Genomic DNA, 18,895 nt, shown 5'->3' on the forward strand with positions numbered 1-18,895 from the left:
TTGATCACTTCCTTTCTACAGTTTGCTACCCAACTGATGAAATGTGTTGAACTGCACCTCTTGGAGTTGACTGTCTTTCTTCTTGGCAGACAGATTCAGGTGTTTGTCTATCTGAGAGAGATATTTCTCACTGTCCTTCTCAAACCTCTTTTTCTTTTCCTGCAGGAAAAATAGAAATGAGCAAATACAAGTTTTAGTCAGGTTTTTTTTTTAATCTGGCAAATACACTGAAAGACAAATACTATTAAGGTTCACCTCATATTCAAAGAATGAGCTGAAACTAATACTAGCAAGATTATTTTGTGTGCATTTATTTCTTTTTTTACCAAAAGTGACATTTTCAGACTGATTACCAATATGAGCGCTTTAAAGAGGACATGTTCTGCTCATGTTCAGGTTCATATTTGGTGCCTCCATTGTGACATGTCTCTTCCTTTGCAGACCACACACACACACACACACACACACACACACACACACACACACACACACACACACACACACACACACACAAAAAACCAAAATGCATACTAGGGCCTCTTTAAACTTTTTAGATTGTCAGCCAATGCCATTTTTCTTTACATTAACAACCCATGTAAAATTAAATTGTAAATTAAAAATGAGAATATGCTATAGATATATTGCTTTGGAGAATATGTCAACACGTGAGTAGAGGAGTCCAAACCGTTAGCCAAGAAAAGACTGCTGTTGAAATAACAACCTGAAATACCTTCATATCCTTTTTATCCTATAAGTGTGTATAATCTGCAGTGTTTTGTAACAGGTAGTTATTGGAACATTCACACGCATTGTAAGATGTTACATGATCGTACATTTAACATTGTGTTTAAAACAATGCATGTATTTTTGCCGTACAGCATATTTCAGTTTCACATGCTGATTAAGCAAACATCAACTCAGCAGCCAGAGGAAAAGAAAGCAGCTGGTTAATAAATACTGAGGGGGAAACAGTTGTAACCACTGGAGCACAGCCAGAAAGAGACTGAAATGTCAGGCAGAATAATCAAAGTGATATCCCACAGAGTGTCCTGGGGAGCAGGATGAAACGCTGGTGAAGCACACAGGGGGTCAGGTTAGAAAAACACCTACACACGACAAACTGCTTTCAGCAAAATGTCTTCACACATTAAAGACTTTCAAAGAGGAAGAAGCTCTTAAACGGGTACATGTTCCATGCACACATTTGGGGAAGTGGCTCATAACAAGCTGTTTTTTACATGGAAGCACCTCAGAAAGGTTTCATATATTGTATGAGAAACAGTGTTTATTTGACGCGTCATGAAGGGACCACTTCAGAGAAAATTGTTCAGTGAAGAAAACTCACTTTTGTAACTCCAATTTGCTCCTTTCTGAACTTCTCCAGCGGCTTGATGAGCAGATCGGAGGCGTTCTGAACCTGGACAGGCAAACACGGAGCAGATGTTACTGTAGTGCTACTTTACATACACAAAACACACTTACATACAGTACTGCCATATGTAGGACACACCCTTTACTCAGTATGTGCTTAGATACACTGTTATATGTGGGGTTCATGTTGAAATCAGCTTAAATATCTTAAGTGTGAGTGTAATAATGTATGTTTCATTATAATGCCACTCTCCCATTCCAGAAACAGCTCAAGAGATGAACGCAACTATTTTAACTCACACCTGTAACCAGAAAACCCAGTCTAACAGGAAATGCTACTGCAGGGACGTCATTGTGCGAGGTGAAAAAGAAAGGAGAATATTTATGTATGAGGTTGGTGAGAAAGAAAAGAAAATGTCTGCATACAAATAATATAGATTATGATTATAAAGAAAAAAGGTTTATGACAGAGGGGATTACATTTTGTGTTTTTACATGAAAGAAGTGTGTACACTAACAGCTTCAGAAGTAGTTCTGCAACCATTAGTCATTAGCGTGTTTATCCAAACATTATCAACAATCATTTTTACAATCAATTTGGCCGGGAGCTATCAATTGTTTTAGTAATTACGTTTTCTACGATTATTCCATTTATTAATCGAGTAATAAAAACATATTTTTGGGAAATAGTAAGAAATCAAAAGGGCCCATCCCAAAATCAGTGGAAACTGTCATCAATTCTTAATGTATAATTTGACTTTGTTATTATCACTTTAGCAGTTATCTGTTTGAAAACAAACGATACAATGAACGGGAAATAAATGTTGTATCACCATTTGAATTCCATCTCAAATTAAAAATACTCTTGGCATTAGAAGTTTATAATAAGTATCGTATGCTGCTGAAACTTTTGTTAGGACTTAAACCTGATCTTAATGCCCTCTACCCTTTCTATTTTATATGAATGTGATCACATAACGTGAGTATTTTGTGGAATAGTTTGAGCCCAAACCAATATTCGGTGTTCTGTTTCAGCCTCTCAAACACGTAGGTGTCCCGCTTTATATCACATTATTATAAGTAGAAATGTATCACACTGGACTTGAGACAGTGTGTGTGCACTGTCTCTGTCAGATGAATGGACAATTCAAATGAGCGTTAGCGTCAGACCGAATGAGAAGTGGCAGCACATCATCCAAGTGTGTGGATGTGTCTGGTGGCAACGTGTTTCAATTAACAGATACTACTTAAAAAAATGTTTGACTCGGTTATCTGCAACAGAATGTGCCAGGAGTTCATTTCTATTGAACGTTTAAATAGGAAGCAGAGTCAGCGTGCAGGAAGTGGATAACCCACCAGCATCATCCTGTCGTGCTCTACTTCCTGCAGGAGGCCGGCAAACTCCTGGAAGGACTGAGCTGCGGAGGAAAACACAAAGATAATGAGGGGAATACACACATTCTTATCTTAAGTGTCTGAAGCAGGAAACATACAGCAAGATTATTTAAATTAGAATATACATGAGTAGCCTTGACAATGATCATATTTCTGTGTTATGCATATTTTGTATTCAGCTTTGAGTTCTCCAAACCATGTTTTTTGCGGAAGTTATTTGTATTTATCCATTGAGTGATAGTAATCAGAAAGAAACGCCATACATTGTTCTGAAAGTTGTGTAAAAGTGACGTCCCCATCTTGACTTTAAAGAGGAAATATTATGCTCATTTTCAGGTTCATATTTGTTTCCTCTACTGTGGCATGTTTACATGCTCTAATGTCTGCTCCGATTGCTTTTCTGGCCGGCTCTTTTGGGATTGGTCCACCACTCAGAGATGTCCCGCCCCTTAGCCTATCACGTACAATGTGTTGTAGCGCCAACCCAATAGTGTGTTACATAGTGATGTCATTACGTTACAGATGTAAACAAAGGAGTCCAATGGAGGCGTTTCAGGACAGAACATTCACATGCACAAACACCTATAGAACACACTGCAGGAAAGGGAAACCCCAAAAAGCATATTAAGGCCTGTCTAAAAGCCAGTTAATATAATCATGTGTGCATTATCCTACCAATGTTAATCTCATCATCTGTGAGGGATTCACCGATGACGTCGAACTGGAACATGCCGAGAGTCTGAGAGAACTTCTGTATTGCCAAAGAATAGCCTGTAAGAAAAACAACATTTAGACTTTAACAACATCTGAATGGAGTTCCAAATGCTTCAGCTACAGTACACAAGTATGTATCCTTTACAACCTACTCTACTCTCATAATCAGTCCAGGATTATTTTTATATTTTTCTCTGTTAGGAAAGTTACCCTTGGCCGGTTGATCAGCACACCAGGAGCCAGTGTGCGGCTTGTTCAATGTATTATCTCTGCTTTGTCTAGGATTTATAATCAAAACAAATATCAGCCAGATTAATACTGTAAGGCTTTTAGAATGAGGAACTTGGCAACCATACCCAGTATTATATTCAACATCTTTCTATTTCTTGTAGTGGGACAGTTTACAACTTTCCATCATTCCACATTGGTTTTCCCATACAAAATGTGAGTCTGTTAAATGTGCTTATTTTAGATTCTTGTTCAAAGCTAAAAATTGAATGACTTTTAAAAGAACCTGATAAATTAATACACTTTGCAACTTTGGCAATTAGCACGTCTCTCGATTTTTGTGAAAATACATGCGTTTTGGAAGTAGTGAGCATACCATTGGAAAGATTAGACAATTTGTGTGATATTTTGTAAATGTAGCTTTTTTTTTTAAATAGTTTCACTCTTTATACACAGAGCCCTTTTACTTCCACTCATGAATGCTTTTTTATTTTAGATGGTTTGCAGTTCACAAAAGGCGAGTAACTAATAAACATGTGATCATATTGTGGGTGAAGTATTCCTTTAACAGAATAGTTTGACTGATAAGGCTTTTATTGAAGACAAAGTGCACAACATATCCAACAATCGCCCAGCTGAAGTGTTTTAAAGAGTGAATTCAGTAATGGAGCAGTGAGGCCTGAGGAAGAATATGTGCTTTCTTGCAGTGTACACCAACAATTGAAGAGCACTCGTGACCTCTGGCTATTCTCTGGACTGAATATACAGTGGACCCTCAGCACTGTGCAGCACTGCCACAGCACCTACAATGACACTTTCTGTTTCCGAGGTGGTGATTTTTAGATGGACAGAAGGCTATCTTGGGAATCAAAACAAACATTGTTACCTCATGGGTGACACACTGACCCAAATATACACATCTGCATCATGCTGTCACTGCTCTGTCTAGTCAACATCACACAGAGATGAGAGGGGAGCAGCAGCAGAAGAAGAGAACAGCTGACCCTGCACATCTGCACCAGATACATAACCTTTCAGAGCATGCTGGTTGGTCCTCTCCCAGGGTAGCACTAGCACCTCCCTGAATGTGCCCTCCCACTCACATTGATCCAGGAGGCCCTTAAAAAGGCCCTCATGATGCTCTCGATCCTCATCATCACACCACCGTATCGACATGCAATTTTCAAAACAAGTGATTCCAAAACTATACAGGTCACATTGAAGTATCCTTACCTCTGATTGCAGTGATCACACTGTTGCCATCTTTTATCAACTCTTTGAGGAATTTGCTGGTCCTCTCCAGCTCCACTTCATAACTCTTGAGAGTCTCTCTGAAGTCCGGGCTGTCCAGATAGCAGTCACTGAACTCCAGAGGAGGATGCCCCATCTTCAAGGGCAGTTATTAGACAATAGAAACACTGAATTTGTTGCAGGGAGCCACGCAGCCTACGCTCTACAGCACTCTGGTCATTGTAGCTCAGTCGTAGCGACTTTCATCAGAGGAACCAAGGTGTCCGTGAGAGCCTGCGGCGGCAGCTGTTCACCAATGAAGTGCACTAAACAGTGAAGACGCACCGTATTTATTTCACTTCCCTCTTCCCCTCGTCTGACGCAGTGTTGGGACTGTAATTTACTTGTATCCTGGTCCTTCTTACCACTTTTTCCGTGTTGCGGTGTCGTGATTATGAAGAGCGGCTAGAATCCATTTGGACGCGTCCCATTTCAAAAAGTCAACACTTTCGTGCCACCTCCATTTGTCCTTTACTCTTGGTTGGAAATCATTCTTTTATTTTTCAAGTTAGCAGGACGCTATCAAACCACTGAATACGTGTTATTATGTATATATGTTTTCAAACTGGGATAATATGCACATCCCGAAGTCCCACATCTTAACAAAGAGCCTAACACAAAGCGGAATGGGACGCGGACACTCCACAAACTTCCCTTTTCCACACCCAGGCAGGAGGTTCTTAAAGGGGCTGCAGCACAGTTGTTGTCATTGTGTTGACGATGCTGCTTTCAAGTACTGTCGGACATATTGGGATAAAAGATTCTGAACTCATAAATTGGTAAATACAACTAGGAAATGGGGAGGAATATATATGTATAACTACATTAAAAAAAAATGAAATGTAAATAATATTGTTAATAAGAGTTGCAATAAATGTAGAACACAAATGTATACATTTCCTTAAATTGTGGGTGTCACCTAAAACAGAGTCCTCCATAAAGGGTTGCATTAAACATTAGTGGAAATAAGATACACAATATTAAATTAAAAACATTCTTAATCTGCCACATAGAATCATGTCGATTTTTTCCACCTTTCTAGAAATACTTTATTCTTTCTCCGGTACTTACTTGATCAATATAACCATCTTAAGTTATTAAATATACCTTTTGGTTGTGTTACACACCTTGTTGCGGGCATAGATAGTGAATGTGGACTTTGAAGTAATTACATATGTAGCACTATGTAAATTTGAGGAAAACTATTTAAACTGCAAAGAAGCTCATGACACAGACACACCTGCACATGCATGTGAGAGGCTCTGAACATATCACAAGAAAGGTATTATTCTACTGTGAGTCAGGTCACACCTGCATGTGACTGGGTGTGTTCATAATTTAGCTGGCCTTTGTTGCACCTTACAATTAGATGACTGAGAGGCATATTGTGTTGAGATGTATCATTTAAGGAATGTGGTGTTGGTTCACTGAACATATTGCTGGAAGTGAACTGTCACTTACTCCTACACTGATTTGACTGATGCTGAGTAAGATAATAATTATTAAAATGTTGCAATGACTGTTTATGACCTGCAGATGTCATCATTCACACTGAACTGAAGCAGGGTGCAGCAGCACTGACAATACACTAAAATGTTGCTGATTCATTTGAATCCACCGATTACATTTTAAGTATAAACAGCATTCTTTCAGTTGCAATTGCATTTGTATTCTAGGTCATTGATATTTTAAAAAAGGACCTGAGAAATCTTCAGGCCTTAATTTACAACAAAAAAAAACTCTGAGTGATATAAATGTTCCAGAACAGGTTCTAATTATAAATCAGCTTGGCATCTCATCACACAGTTCCTTTATTGAAGTAAAACAAGTATAACAATCAAAGTTTACTTGAAGTACCAATAGTAAAAGTACTCATTATTCATCATTTATATAAATTATATTACTGGATCATAATTATTGATGCATCAATGTTCCTTAACTTTAATGCAGCAGCAACCTGTTAAACCCCGAGCCTGTTTTTCAGGTTTCAGGCTCGAAAATGACATTCCCAGAACAAATGACCATATCTTCCCTTCTAAAAGGGTTAAATTAATAATCTTTTTTCTCAAAGTAATGATAAACCTGTGAGTTGGATGTAGAAGAGTCAGAATCAATATAGATGTTATTTATTTTAAAGAAAATTCCGATTGAACACAGTAAAAAACTGAAATTATAGTGTCCATCCAAAAAATAGTTTGTACTTATAGTGAAAACTAACCTTGGATGATGGGTTAGTAGACTAAAAGCTTTAGGAATCCAAAGTACAACATATAATAAGTACGCTGTATCAATATTGATGCAAAACAAGTGATATTTGACCTTTTTAGACAGATTTAGCAACAAAGAAACTCTTCTGGGGCCATTTTGGTGGATTTTCCATATCTCTGGCCCCCCTTGCTGGATTTTGACATGTGACATATCTTTCTAACCTTCAGAGCCAATGGAATCGAGGGGAACTCACACATAGTCCTTATTTGGTAATGTGTGTGTTAGACTGCCGCATAGCCAAGACCGGAAGCAGCAGCCACTCTGGTGGCTACCATTAGCAGCTAACTTTTGCTCTGCGATTTTTACATAAAAATGGAATTATGGATTATAAATGAAATACATTTTTTATACAGAGACGTTAAAAACCTATGGATTAACCGATTCAGCCGCGTTTTTTTCTCGTTTTAATGCCATTGAACACGTCTTTTGATCAGATTGACAGCTACGGTGAGACGATCTCCCTAGAAGCTCCGTAAAGGTACGTGTTGTGATGTCTGTGTTTGCTTCCCCTGTCACGAGTTCGGATCACTCAGTGATGATACTATATACCTAAATAATCTGTGGAACCTCAGCTTTAATCAGATATCTTGTATGTGCAGCTACGATAAGTAATAAGGGTACTTTTATCTTGAGTTCTGTGCCAATGTCCGTTAGCATTTTTCGTTTCGCTAAGGGGTTTCTTATGAGACTTGTGTTTTATTTTGGTAAAAAATGGTTTGTATCGTCAGTTAGCTGAGATTATTCCCGTTAATCTGGTATAACACATTAATAGGTTCTTAAATATTAAGATCCCCTGAGACACAGTGTCGTGAAAAAAAAACCAGGGTCCTCGCCGTTTAACAGGTTAAATGTGGTGCTTATTTTAACACACTGCTTGGTAGCTTAATCTGTTATAATGTATGATAATTTATTAGTTAATTTGTATGTTATTAAAGTTATCAGTTATATGAAGTGGGGAAAAAAGTTTCACAATATGTGTTCCAAAATGTTGTGAAGTATCAAGAAAGTACATGTACATCAAATTATACTATACTACTGTATAAGCACAACCCAGTCTCACGGCATTTCGTGTTCACCAACACGATTTTTAATCTATTGATTCGTGTTCACCAACACGATTTGCCCCTTTTTTTCGTGTTGCACACTATGGTTGCACAGCACGACTTTAAAAGCAATTTATTTCTACTGCCTGCAGTACGTCTTTTTCTTCTCCGGTCGGGTCGAGGAAGACCGGAAGCTGTGTGGTTCATAAAAACATGTTCTTACTCAATATCAAGCCACAGTATTGCTTTTATTTGAAATCGTATAATTTTGGACTTTTGTTGCCGTCTGTGAGGAAAATAAATGGGGCTCAGAGCCTCAGGATACTGAAATCTGTATTTTTTAAATCTTTATTTCCTTCTAATTTGTTATTCTTTTCAAAATAACACACTGTTATTTACTCACCAATAACACACAATTATCCTTGCTTTTATTTATTGGTTTAATTCCATAATCTCAGGCTTTTTTGGCGTCCGTCAGGAACTGAATTTCAAAATAAAAATAACCGGAAACAGACGTAGGCATTTCGAGCGATTACCCAAGACCCTCAGCTATGGTTTTAAGCTCGCTTATTGGATGTTTTAGCCGCAATGCATGCTGGGATTTGGTGTTTATATGATATGAAATCCGGAAAACATTTAAAAAAAATAAAATAATACTTAATTCCGAGTGTTCTTGCTTTTCTCTTTGAAAGTCATCACATAACGGCATTGTAATACACGGTTCGGCTGCATTGTATATTACAGATCTGCCGTAGTTCTTTATTTATAGAGCCCTGATGAGAAGGCCTTTGGAAAAACTGAGAAAATGCCGCCGAAACTGAATACTTGACGTGGATCATAAATATATTCAACAATTAAACAACATCTTCAATTTCTCTTCACACAATATGTCTCCTTGCAGTATCAACACTAATTCGGCTGACTTTTACATTTGATCTAATTCACAGATAGGTTATATTTACACCATAACGGTGCACAGCTGATATAAAAGGACTGTAGTTTTTAAAGATATTACTGATTTTCTTTGAATGTAAGAATGTAAATACTGAGTCTGAAATAATATAGCAATATGCTGTAAAATTATGTGAAAGCATGAATAAAACGTGTCCTACACTAATAATACAAAGTTATTATGGCTGTGTGTACCTTGTGTGCACCGCCTAGTGGTTAAAGCACATTATTGAATTATTGTTTTTATGTGTTATTAATATAACACATCACAACCGATCCCAACCGGTCCACTGAGCCGCACAGTACTTCCATGCGTCTGGCTCCACCCGATCTCTTCCTCTGAATTTTTACAGACGTTTTGTGCGGAGGTTCAGTGCTATTGCGGCCCCTCTTCATGTCCTCACGTCCCCTCAAGTGCCTTTGTTGTGGTCTCCTCAGGCTGAGGAGGCTTTTTCTCGGCTTAAAGGAATGTTCACCTCTGCTCCCATACTCACCTTGCCGGACACCACTCGTCAGTTTGTGGTAGAAGTGGATGCCTCCAACGAAGGGGTGGGAGCGGTCCTCTCCCAGCGACTACAGAAGGACAACAAACTTCACCCCTGCGCTTTCCTGTCCAGGAAGCTCTCCCCAGCAGAGAGAAATTACGACGTGGGAAACCGTGAGTTGCTGGCCGTGAAGCTGGCACTGGAAGAGTGGAGGCATTGGTTGGAGGGAGCCGAGCATCCTTTCGTGGTTTGGACCGATCACAAAAACTTGGAGTATATAAGAAAGGCCAAAAGACTGAACTCCCGCCAGGCTAGGTGGACCTTGTTTTTCAACCGTTTTGACTTTGTTCTTTCCTTCAGGCCGGGGTCTCAGAATGTCAAGCCTGACGCTCTGTCCCGTCTGTTTGACCCTGTGCCTGCAGTCAAGGAGCCGGAACCCATCATCCAATTAAACCGGGTGGTAGGAGCGCTGACTTGGTCAGTAGAGAAGGAGGTAATACGAGCCAATGCTGGAGCTCCTGCACCAAGGGGTTGCCCGCCTAACCGGCTTTTCGTTCAGGAGGCCGAGCGACCACAGGTGATCCACTGGGCTCACACTTCGCTGCTCACCTGTCACCCTGGAGTCAAGAGAACTATGTTCATCATAAAACAACGTTTCTGGTGGACATCCATGGAGAAGGAGGTGAAGGAGTATGTGGAGGCGTGCCCTGTCTGCGCTCGAAACAAGACCTCTTCCAGGGCGCGAATAGGACTATTACAACCACTCCCTATTCCCAACAGACCCTGGTCCGAGATCTCCATGGACTTCGTCACTGGCCTGCCCCTCTCTAGAGGTAAAACCACAGTTCTTACGGTAGTGGACCGTTTTTCGAAAATGACACATTTCATTGCTCTGCCCAAGATGCCCTCAGCGAAGGAAACTGCTGAGGTCATGATGCATAATGTGTTTCGGCTTCATGGTTTCCCAAAGGATATTGTCTCCGACCGGGGCCCCCAGTTTGTGTCACGCTTCTGGAAGGAGTTCTGCTGCCTCATCGGTGCCACGGTCAGTCTCTCGTCAGGATACCATCCGGAGTCTAACGGCCAGACAGAGCGCCTAAATCAAGAACTGGAGACCTGTTTGCGCTGCTTGGTGTCCCAGAATCCATCCTCCTGGAGCGAGCACCTCACCTGGGTTGAGTATGCGCACAACATCCTCCCTACTTCTGCCACGGGCCTGTCCCCATTTCACTGTTTATGGCTACCAGCCGCCACTGTTCCCAGCCACGGAGAGGGAGGTCACGGTCCCGTCTGCCCACGCGCTGGTCAGGCGTTGTCGGCGCGTGTGGGCTGCGGCTAGGAAGATCCTCTGCAGGAATTCACAACTGGTGAAAAGAGCAGCAGACCGAAAACGCCGACCAGCTCCTGTATACCAGCCAGGCCAAAAAGTCTGGCTTTCTACACGAGACCTTCCCCTCCACGTACTCTCCCGTAAATTGGCTCCCCGGTTTGTGGGTCCTTTTCCCGTCACCAAGGTCATCAACCCGGTTTCAGTGAGACTACGGCTTCCCAGGTCCATGAAGGTACATCCCACCTTCCATGTAGGGAAACTAAAACCCTTGAAGGAGAGCGCTATGGTTCCCACCGCCAAACCCCCCCCGCCCCCCCGGATGATTGATGGAGGTCCGGTTTACACCGTCAAGAAGATATTGGCTAGTCGGAAAAGGGGTAGAGGGCGACAGCTACTGGTTGACTGGAAGGGTTATGGTCCTGAGGAGCGGATATGGATTCCTTCCCGCTTCGTCATAAATAAAAGCCTCATTGAGGATTTTGACCGCCTCAACTCAGAGGAGCCTGAGCCGTCCCTAGAAGGGGGGGTACTGTCATGTCTAGGAAACTAATAGTGAAAGTTTATTCTTTATGTTAGTTTTGTCATGTCCCTTTGCCCTGTGCTTTATGTTTATTCCCTTAATTAATCATCCCTCTCATTTCAGGCCTCCACGCTCCCCGCCCCTTTCTGTCTCCTGCGTCCTTGATTGTTTCCCCGCCCTGATTGTTTCCACCTGTGTCCCCTTTACCTGTGTATATATTGTGGTAGCTTCCTCCTGTTCATTGTCAGTTCGTTGTCTTACTATGACCCACGTCCCTGATTACCTCACGGACTTCCCACGGATCTACCTCAGTGATCACTTGCTAGTTTTCCTCGAAAGAGTATATTTGTTTTCCTTGTTTTGATTACTGTGCTAAATTCCAGTAAAGTCTTTATTTTTGAAAACACTATCTGAGTCGTGCAATTGAGTTCATGCCTCAGAGTCTCTCCTTGACATAACTCAAATAAATGCAGTGGAGTAAACATACCAGGTTAACCTCTGAATTGTCGTGGAGTAGAATTACAAAGTAACAATGAGCTGTCATGTGGGTATATATTAATGCTGCGCATTATGGACACAAGCGATTTTCACCCATTTATTAATTATATGTTTTACATTTGATAACACCAATGTGTTTAATACTGGCAACTTCTAATTGTGGGGAAAACGTCCCATAGAACATTTTGCGAAACACAATAGCCAGCATGTGTAGTTCTGGGGGGGCGTTCGATTCCAGTTTTGGATAGTCTGGCGTGGTTTCGTTCCATTTCACACAGCTGTTTGACGCTCTGCGTAACCTTACGGGGACTGTAGTCCTAAACGATAGCTGGGGATTATGGGTAGTGTAGTGTCTTCGGCCATCCTAAACTCAGAAATGTTGACAATCGCAATGATGCTCGAAATGTCCCTTATAGGCCTACGTCTGTTTCCGGTTATTTTTATTTTGAAATTCAGTTCCTGACGGACGCCAAAAAAGCCTGAGATTATGGAATTAAACCAATAAATAAAAGCAAGGATAATTGTGTGTTATTGGTGAGTAAATAACAGTGTGTTATTTTGAAAAGAATAACAGATTAGAAGGAATTAAAAATACAGATTTCCGTATTCTGAGGCTCTGAGCCCCATTTATTGCCTGAGCCCCATTTATTTTCCTCACAGACGGCAACAAAATTCCGAAATTATACGATTTCAAATAAAAGCAATAACTGTGGCTTGATATTGAGTAAGAACATGTTTTTATGAACCACACAGCTTTCGGTCTCCCACGACCCGACCGGAGAAAAAGACATGCTGCAGGCAGTAGAAATACATTGCTTTTAAAATCGTGCTGTGCAACACGAAAAAAAAAGGGGCAAATCGTGTTGGTGAACACAAATCAATAGATTAAAAATCGTGTTGGTGAACACGAAATGCCGTGAGACTGGGTTGATAAGCATTAAGCACAGTTCTTGAGTAAATGTGTTCTTACAATTCAGCATTGCCCTTACCAGCATTTCCACATACGCAATGTTTTCTGCTTTTTGTAAGTGTATGGACATTGCGCTGATTTAAAATGTGTCTTGCCTTTGATACCATTTCATATAAAGAAATTGTGGTTTCCATTGATTTAGCAAAATATGCTTCTTCAGATGACATCTTTCTTGAAGGGTTTACACTGTTTTTAACAAAGCTTCCAATCAATTCCACTTGTTGATAACGGTGTCCCACAAGGATTAATATTGGGCTCTCTACTACTTAACAGTGTGGCTGCTTTTGCTGCCTCGAGATAACAATGCCCCAACAATGCCTGTGACCACACCTCACTTCCATGGGGGAACATGGATGCAAGTGCATTTGTTTTAAAGACAGCTTGCGTGAAAATAACAAATCAGTCTGAAACCAGCAATGACATATGTGTAAGATATGGCCCTTAGGGTTTGGCTACATATCTGAAATGAAGTTAGTTTCCCTTCATGCTGCTGCAGATGCTGTTTGAGATAAGTTTGGTAGATGTGATCATGTTTATGACCATAAGAAAATGTGGTCGTTGCTGACGCTTTGATTATGCTGTGTAATGACGCTGCTGAATCTGAACCCCTTTGATGTCTTGTATCGCCTGATAAAAGCAGCAAAGGTTCGAATCCCACAGTCACAGCATTAACCATTACATTCCGGTGGAGGTGGCTGAATGCTGTCAGAGATTTCTTAAAGGAAGAAACACAACGCATAAATGCATGCATAAATAAAATGTTAAATCATGTCTCCTTTCTTTAGTATCTACAAGCATTCTAGTGTATTAAACTGAACAATCACACTAACAAAAAAGAGAAGGGCATTCAAAACCTAATGCGAGGTAACAGTTATTCTACAGGTGACTCTGAAGATGTCCAACTCTGTCCAAATTAAAGTTTAAATTATCTCAAACCCCAACTTTGTATCGAGAGAGAGAGCAGGAAAATGCTCGTTATTGTACTTTGACCAATAATTAATAAACATTTTATCAAAATGGCTATAATTGAATGGTTTGATTCTGCAAACTGCCTTTTTACTTTTATTAAAAAATGTTTGCGTGGATTTTGTATAAATGCATTAAACATATGTAGATTTACATTTAGTTTAGGTTATTGAAGGTAGTATTTGAATTTGCATCTGCTAGTGAACTACTTTTCAGTGTAAAAAAACAAATATTCCAAGGAAAATACGTCAAAGTGTGGCCTCATCGAGTTCACAGTGAGCAGGTTGAGTCAGCGGTTAGATGTTAGGCGGGCAACAATGTGAATATTAAAGGTTGAGGCGAAAAAGCTAGATAATAATAATGATAATACACCCTTGTTCTCTTATCTTTAGATGTTATGGGTCATTCTTTGTTTTAGACCTTTTATGCTTTACTCCTTATTGCGTCAAAAACACCCATCACTTCCCATGCAGAACACAGCACAATGAGGACGGGAGGACAGACTGCAGTCCCCACACAGATTCCTCAGCTGAGCCCAAATTAAAGCGTTTGATCTGAACTCTGAAGCTGTTTGTTTGGTGTCTGTCAATGGGGCTATTGTATGCAAATATTGCGCACAGCATCATATGACCTCTCCAGTGCAGGGCAGTGGCTAGTGTGAGGGAAATCATTAGCAATGCAAAGTCATGGTGCTATGATACTCTTGTTCACAGTAACGGATTGACAAAAAAAAAAAATCTGCTAATGTCAACGTAAATGCTGCTGGATGTGCTTTATTCCAAAATACAGCTGAAGGTAAGTGTGCTCCATTTCTAACTCAGATCATACAGCTCAGGACAAGAGAGACAGTTGTGTTGGGATGGTTAAATATGTGTCTTAAAGTGGCTGAGATGTTTGGAAACTCTTTGGATGTTCAGTTAAAGTCACATTAAAAAACTGTTACTTGAGATATTTTAAGACAAATGTGCCATTGTTATAGTGACAATCAAACAAAATAACATTTACTTACTGCGGTCCCTTACTCACCAAGTTCAGAATCTCTGTATCATGAGTTTAGCACTAGAACATTTCTTATTTAATGCACAACACTTTGGATCACAAACAATTTTCCAAGAATTGAGGGCAATACGGACACCGATACATTGGCCACTGATGCCCTCTTTGATTGCTACAACATTGCGACTGATGAAAGCATGTCACATGACGCATGGTGCCAGAATTCGGTGTTGCACTTTTAAGTGGCCTGCCAACTGCTGAGGGGGGTAGAGAGGCTTCCTTCTCCTCTGGATTCACATCCATGCCACACCAGCAGCTCAACACTGTCCTCTACGCTGCCTCCTATGCCTCTTACACCTCCTGCTGAGCCGGGTAACAACTCTCCACTTTTATACTCGTCTGGATATTCAGACATGTTGGGGACTCAGCACAATTAATAATGATCAGCGCAGAGGAGATGAAAACAATTTGATGCTTTTTAGGTTAGAAATTATTTCCTGGACTTGGAACATTTTACTAAGATGAAGAAAAAGTAGGAAGGTATTATTTTGGAAGCATCAAAGAACTATATTTAATGTGACGTGAACTTTTATCTAAAATAGTACTCTTAGGCTGCAGTTTTGTTTTCAGGTTTGCTTCTTAAAAATATTAGCTTCTTTAATAATCTTTTAATGAAGCATCGTTAGATAAGACTGTTGAGAAGATTGGAAATTGAACTTGTGACTTTTTAACTGTGATGCTTCGGGGTTATTCTTACTATCTATTTATCTGCCAATTTCTTACACAGTTATTCTGTTAATTGCTTGAACTTTGATAAATATTTAAAAATGGTGATCACAAAATCATGAGGTCCAAGGGGACCTCTTAAAATCACTTGTTTTGACGGACCGACGTCAAAAGCCCAAAAATATTTAGTTCATCACGCAGAACAAGGAAAACCTGAGAACCTGGAACCATACAACACTTGGAATTTTGCTTGAAAGAAAAATCTCCTAATAGTAGCTTGATTTAGCAATTGTTGATTGACATTTAATTTAAAAAGTCAACTGTCAATGAACTAATTCATCATTATTTTTTGTTTTCAGTGCGAATGCATTCTATTTTCAGCTTTTTTAAATCTTCTCTGAAAAAGGGGGCCAGATTGAAGCAGCTTGGACAAATATTTCAACTAAATATGTTAAGCTATCTGCGTTTAAGGAGATGCGTACATGTTATAATGTATTTTCCTCTTTCAATTTCCCCAGATTGCACGCCCCAGCTTCTATTTCCCTGAATCTTTGATAAAAGTGTGGCTGTGGCAAAAGGAAACATTATTAGTTAAATATCTAATCGCAAGGCCTCATAATTATCAAGTGAAGTGTGGTTTCATTTTTGTAGTTTTATAGAGTAAGACCCAAGACGAGGGAGATAATACAATGTTAGTGTGTAAAACGTTTGTTTTTGTTGTAATATATTTGTATTGTTCTCTATTTATTGTGTGTGTGTTATTTGTATCCTTTTTTTTGAGGATTTCATTTTTTCTTCTGTTCCTCAATGCCTTAGGCTTTTGTCTTGTGTTTCACTATATTCCTTTCGTCCTGGAAAAGCTTATTCGTCACAATGCTTTCTCAGCTGTTTGTCCTATGATGTGTTCTCCATCAGACCCGGAACTAAAGATGAACTGGGCATCGTTTTATGCTGTCATCAGCGGGGTGAACAGACACTCCACAGGCATCGGTCGCATCTGGCTCTCTGTCCTCTTCATTTTCCGCATCCTGGTCCTGGTGGTGGCGGCGGAGAGCGTGTGGGGCGACGAGAAGTCGGGCTTCACCTGCAACACCCAGCAGCCGGGCTGCAACAGCGTCTGCTACGACCACTTCTTCCCCATCTCCCACATCCGCCTCTGGGCGCTGCAGCTCATCCTGGTCTCCACCCCTGCCTTGTTGGTGGCCATGCACGTGGCCCACCGCCGCCACGTGGACAAGAGGATCTACAAACTGTCAGGGCGATCCAACCCCAAAGACCTGGAGATGATAAAGACCCAGAAGATGAAAATCTCAGGGGCTCTCTGGTGGACGTACGTCATCAGCCTGTTTTTCCGCATCGGCTTTGAGGTCACCTTTATGTATTTGTTTTACATGATCTACCCTGGGTACAAGATGATCCGGCTGGTGAAGTGTGACTCGTACCCCTGTCCCAACACGGTGGACTGCTTCGTGTCGAGGCCCACCGAGAAAACTGTGTTCACCGTGTTCATGCTGACTGTGTCGGGGGTTTGTATTATACTCAACATCGCAGAGGTGCTGTTCCTGGTGGGGAAGGCCTACGGCAAGCATTTTCACACTGCTGGAGAATCGACTGTGGGGGCTTGGATCCAACAGAAACTCTGCTCGTAACACAGATTTCATACCCGTCCAAAGGGATTACACTGAAAAAACTGAAACGTTGACTTTAGTTAAATGTTTTATGTCAACAGATTACACATAACTGTATTAAGTTAGTTGAAAGCAATACTATCAAATTAAACTTGTTTTTATTGCATTCAACTAACCTAAAACAGTTACAATACAATACATTTAATTAAAGTCAATGTTTCAGTGTTTTCAGTCTAGATCCAAGTGACAGCCATTAATTCAACTTGAGTAAGGTGTATATAATAAACTGTACATCGCTGTTTCACATGCAAGTGATTTATCCAACGGTTTGGTATCTCAGAGACAAGGCATTCAACGACAAAGCGGGGAAGAAGCGGGGAAGAATATTCTCAAATGTCCTCACCAGATTTAAGAATATATTTCAAATAATTCCCAAAGGAACTAGTTAGTATTCTGTCAACATGTTCTGCCATGAACCCAAAGACTGCACACCACAGCACATTACTGTAATGATGTAACATAATGGCTTGAGGTCAAACTGAAAAAACTGAAATGTTGAATTAAATGTATTATGTCAACAAATTGCACATAATTGTATCAGGTTAGGTTAAATAAATAATATTAAGTTGAACCTAATATGTTTTATTTAAACTTAATATCATTGCATTCAACTAACCTAATACAGTTATATGTGATTTCTTGACATAATACATTTAATTAAAGCCAATATTTCATATTTTTTTGTCCAAATAAAGATACATTTACTCACATCATATTTATATATAGACAGCATTAGAGGATTTCTTTTGTAAGGTACTTTAATGCATACATTGGTGGACTTTCATTTTGATGAGGACTTTTGGTCTTGAAATTATTAAATTGTGATACATGCTATTTGAAATTATAACATTGTGTCTAAAAGTGTGCCGGATAAATATCTTGATCATTTAAATGTACAATAATCAGCAAAATATGATCACATTTGTCATGCTTTTGTTTTTGATTGAAATCACCGTGGATATAATATAATGGATTGTAGGATTGATGGATTTTCTTCAGCTGGCATAAACTAGATTTAGTACTAATCCATGAAAAACATGTGCAATTATTCAGTGTGTGTTTGATACCGATGCTTAACTTTGGTGGTTAAATTGCTTAGATACAAAAAAGCAATAACCTACAATATAAAAAAAAACTTGAATTGCAAACTCCTTTTCTCTGAAATGTAATACTTATTGCTAAACCGGTTTAAATGTTTATTTATTGTCAATGCATTGCAAAATAAAATCAACCAAAGTTTGTTTAACTGTCACTAAATCCTAAATGTAAGAAAAATAGATTGAACATGCTGAAATGACTCTTGTGTATAGCATCTTAAATCGAACCCATTTAATCCAGTGTTGCAGCATACAGCAGATTGAAATTGTTGGTAGCGCATTTTTATTACCTATTACCAAAGTGAATGGAATACTTGAATACCAGACAGCAGCAGGAATAAATAATACACAGAGATGAT

At 39.8% G+C, this 18,895-nt stretch overlaps 2 protein-coding genes across 5 annotated transcripts in view; one reads left to right on the forward strand and one right to left on the reverse strand.

The window, feature by feature from the left end:
• The window catches only part of ophn1 (oligophrenin 1), a 29,258-nt gene extending 23,642 nt beyond the window's left edge, over nt 1–5,616 (reverse strand). For all 3 annotated transcript variants that reach the window (XM_034098888.2, XM_034098887.2, XM_034098886.2), the window contains exons 1-5: nt 4,942–5,616; nt 3,442–3,537; nt 2,728–2,789; nt 1,346–1,417; nt 58–159 (exon numbers count right to left, since the gene is read on the reverse strand). In XM_034098888.2, coding sequence (XP_033954779.1) covers nt 58–159; nt 1,346–1,417; nt 2,728–2,789; nt 3,442–3,537; nt 4,942–5,095 — 486 coding nt within the window. In that variant the 5' untranslated portion in view covers nt 5,096–5,616. The remainder of the gene's footprint in view (nt 1–57; nt 160–1,345; nt 1,418–2,727; nt 2,790–3,441; nt 3,538–4,941) is intronic.
• Nucleotides 5,617–14,697: 9,081 nt separating this feature from the next.
• Nucleotides 14,698–18,680, forward strand: LOC117458000 (gap junction beta-1 protein-like). 2 transcript variants are annotated; one of them, XM_034098237.2, is made up of 2 exons: nt 14,698–14,824; nt 16,667–18,680. In XM_034098237.2, exon 2 carries the CDS (start codon nt 16,681–16,683, stop codon nt 17,398–17,400), a length of 720 nt encoding a protein of 239 aa, XP_033954128.1. In that variant the 5' UTR covers nt 14,698–14,824; nt 16,667–16,680; the 3' UTR covers nt 17,401–18,680. The 2 variants fall into 2 exon arrangements, with proteins under 2 accessions (XP_033954128.1, XP_033954127.1); XM_034098236.2 differs by lacking the exon at nt 14,698–14,824 and adding an exon at nt 15,225–15,397.
• The last annotated feature ends 215 nt before the right edge of the window (nt 18,681–18,895 follow it).

The sequence above is a fragment of the Pseudochaenichthys georgianus genome, chromosome 14, assembly GCF_902827115.2.
Source record: "Pseudochaenichthys georgianus chromosome 14, fPseGeo1.2, whole genome shotgun sequence".
Taxonomy (NCBI): Eukaryota; Metazoa; Chordata; class Actinopteri; order Perciformes; family Channichthyidae; genus Pseudochaenichthys; species Pseudochaenichthys georgianus.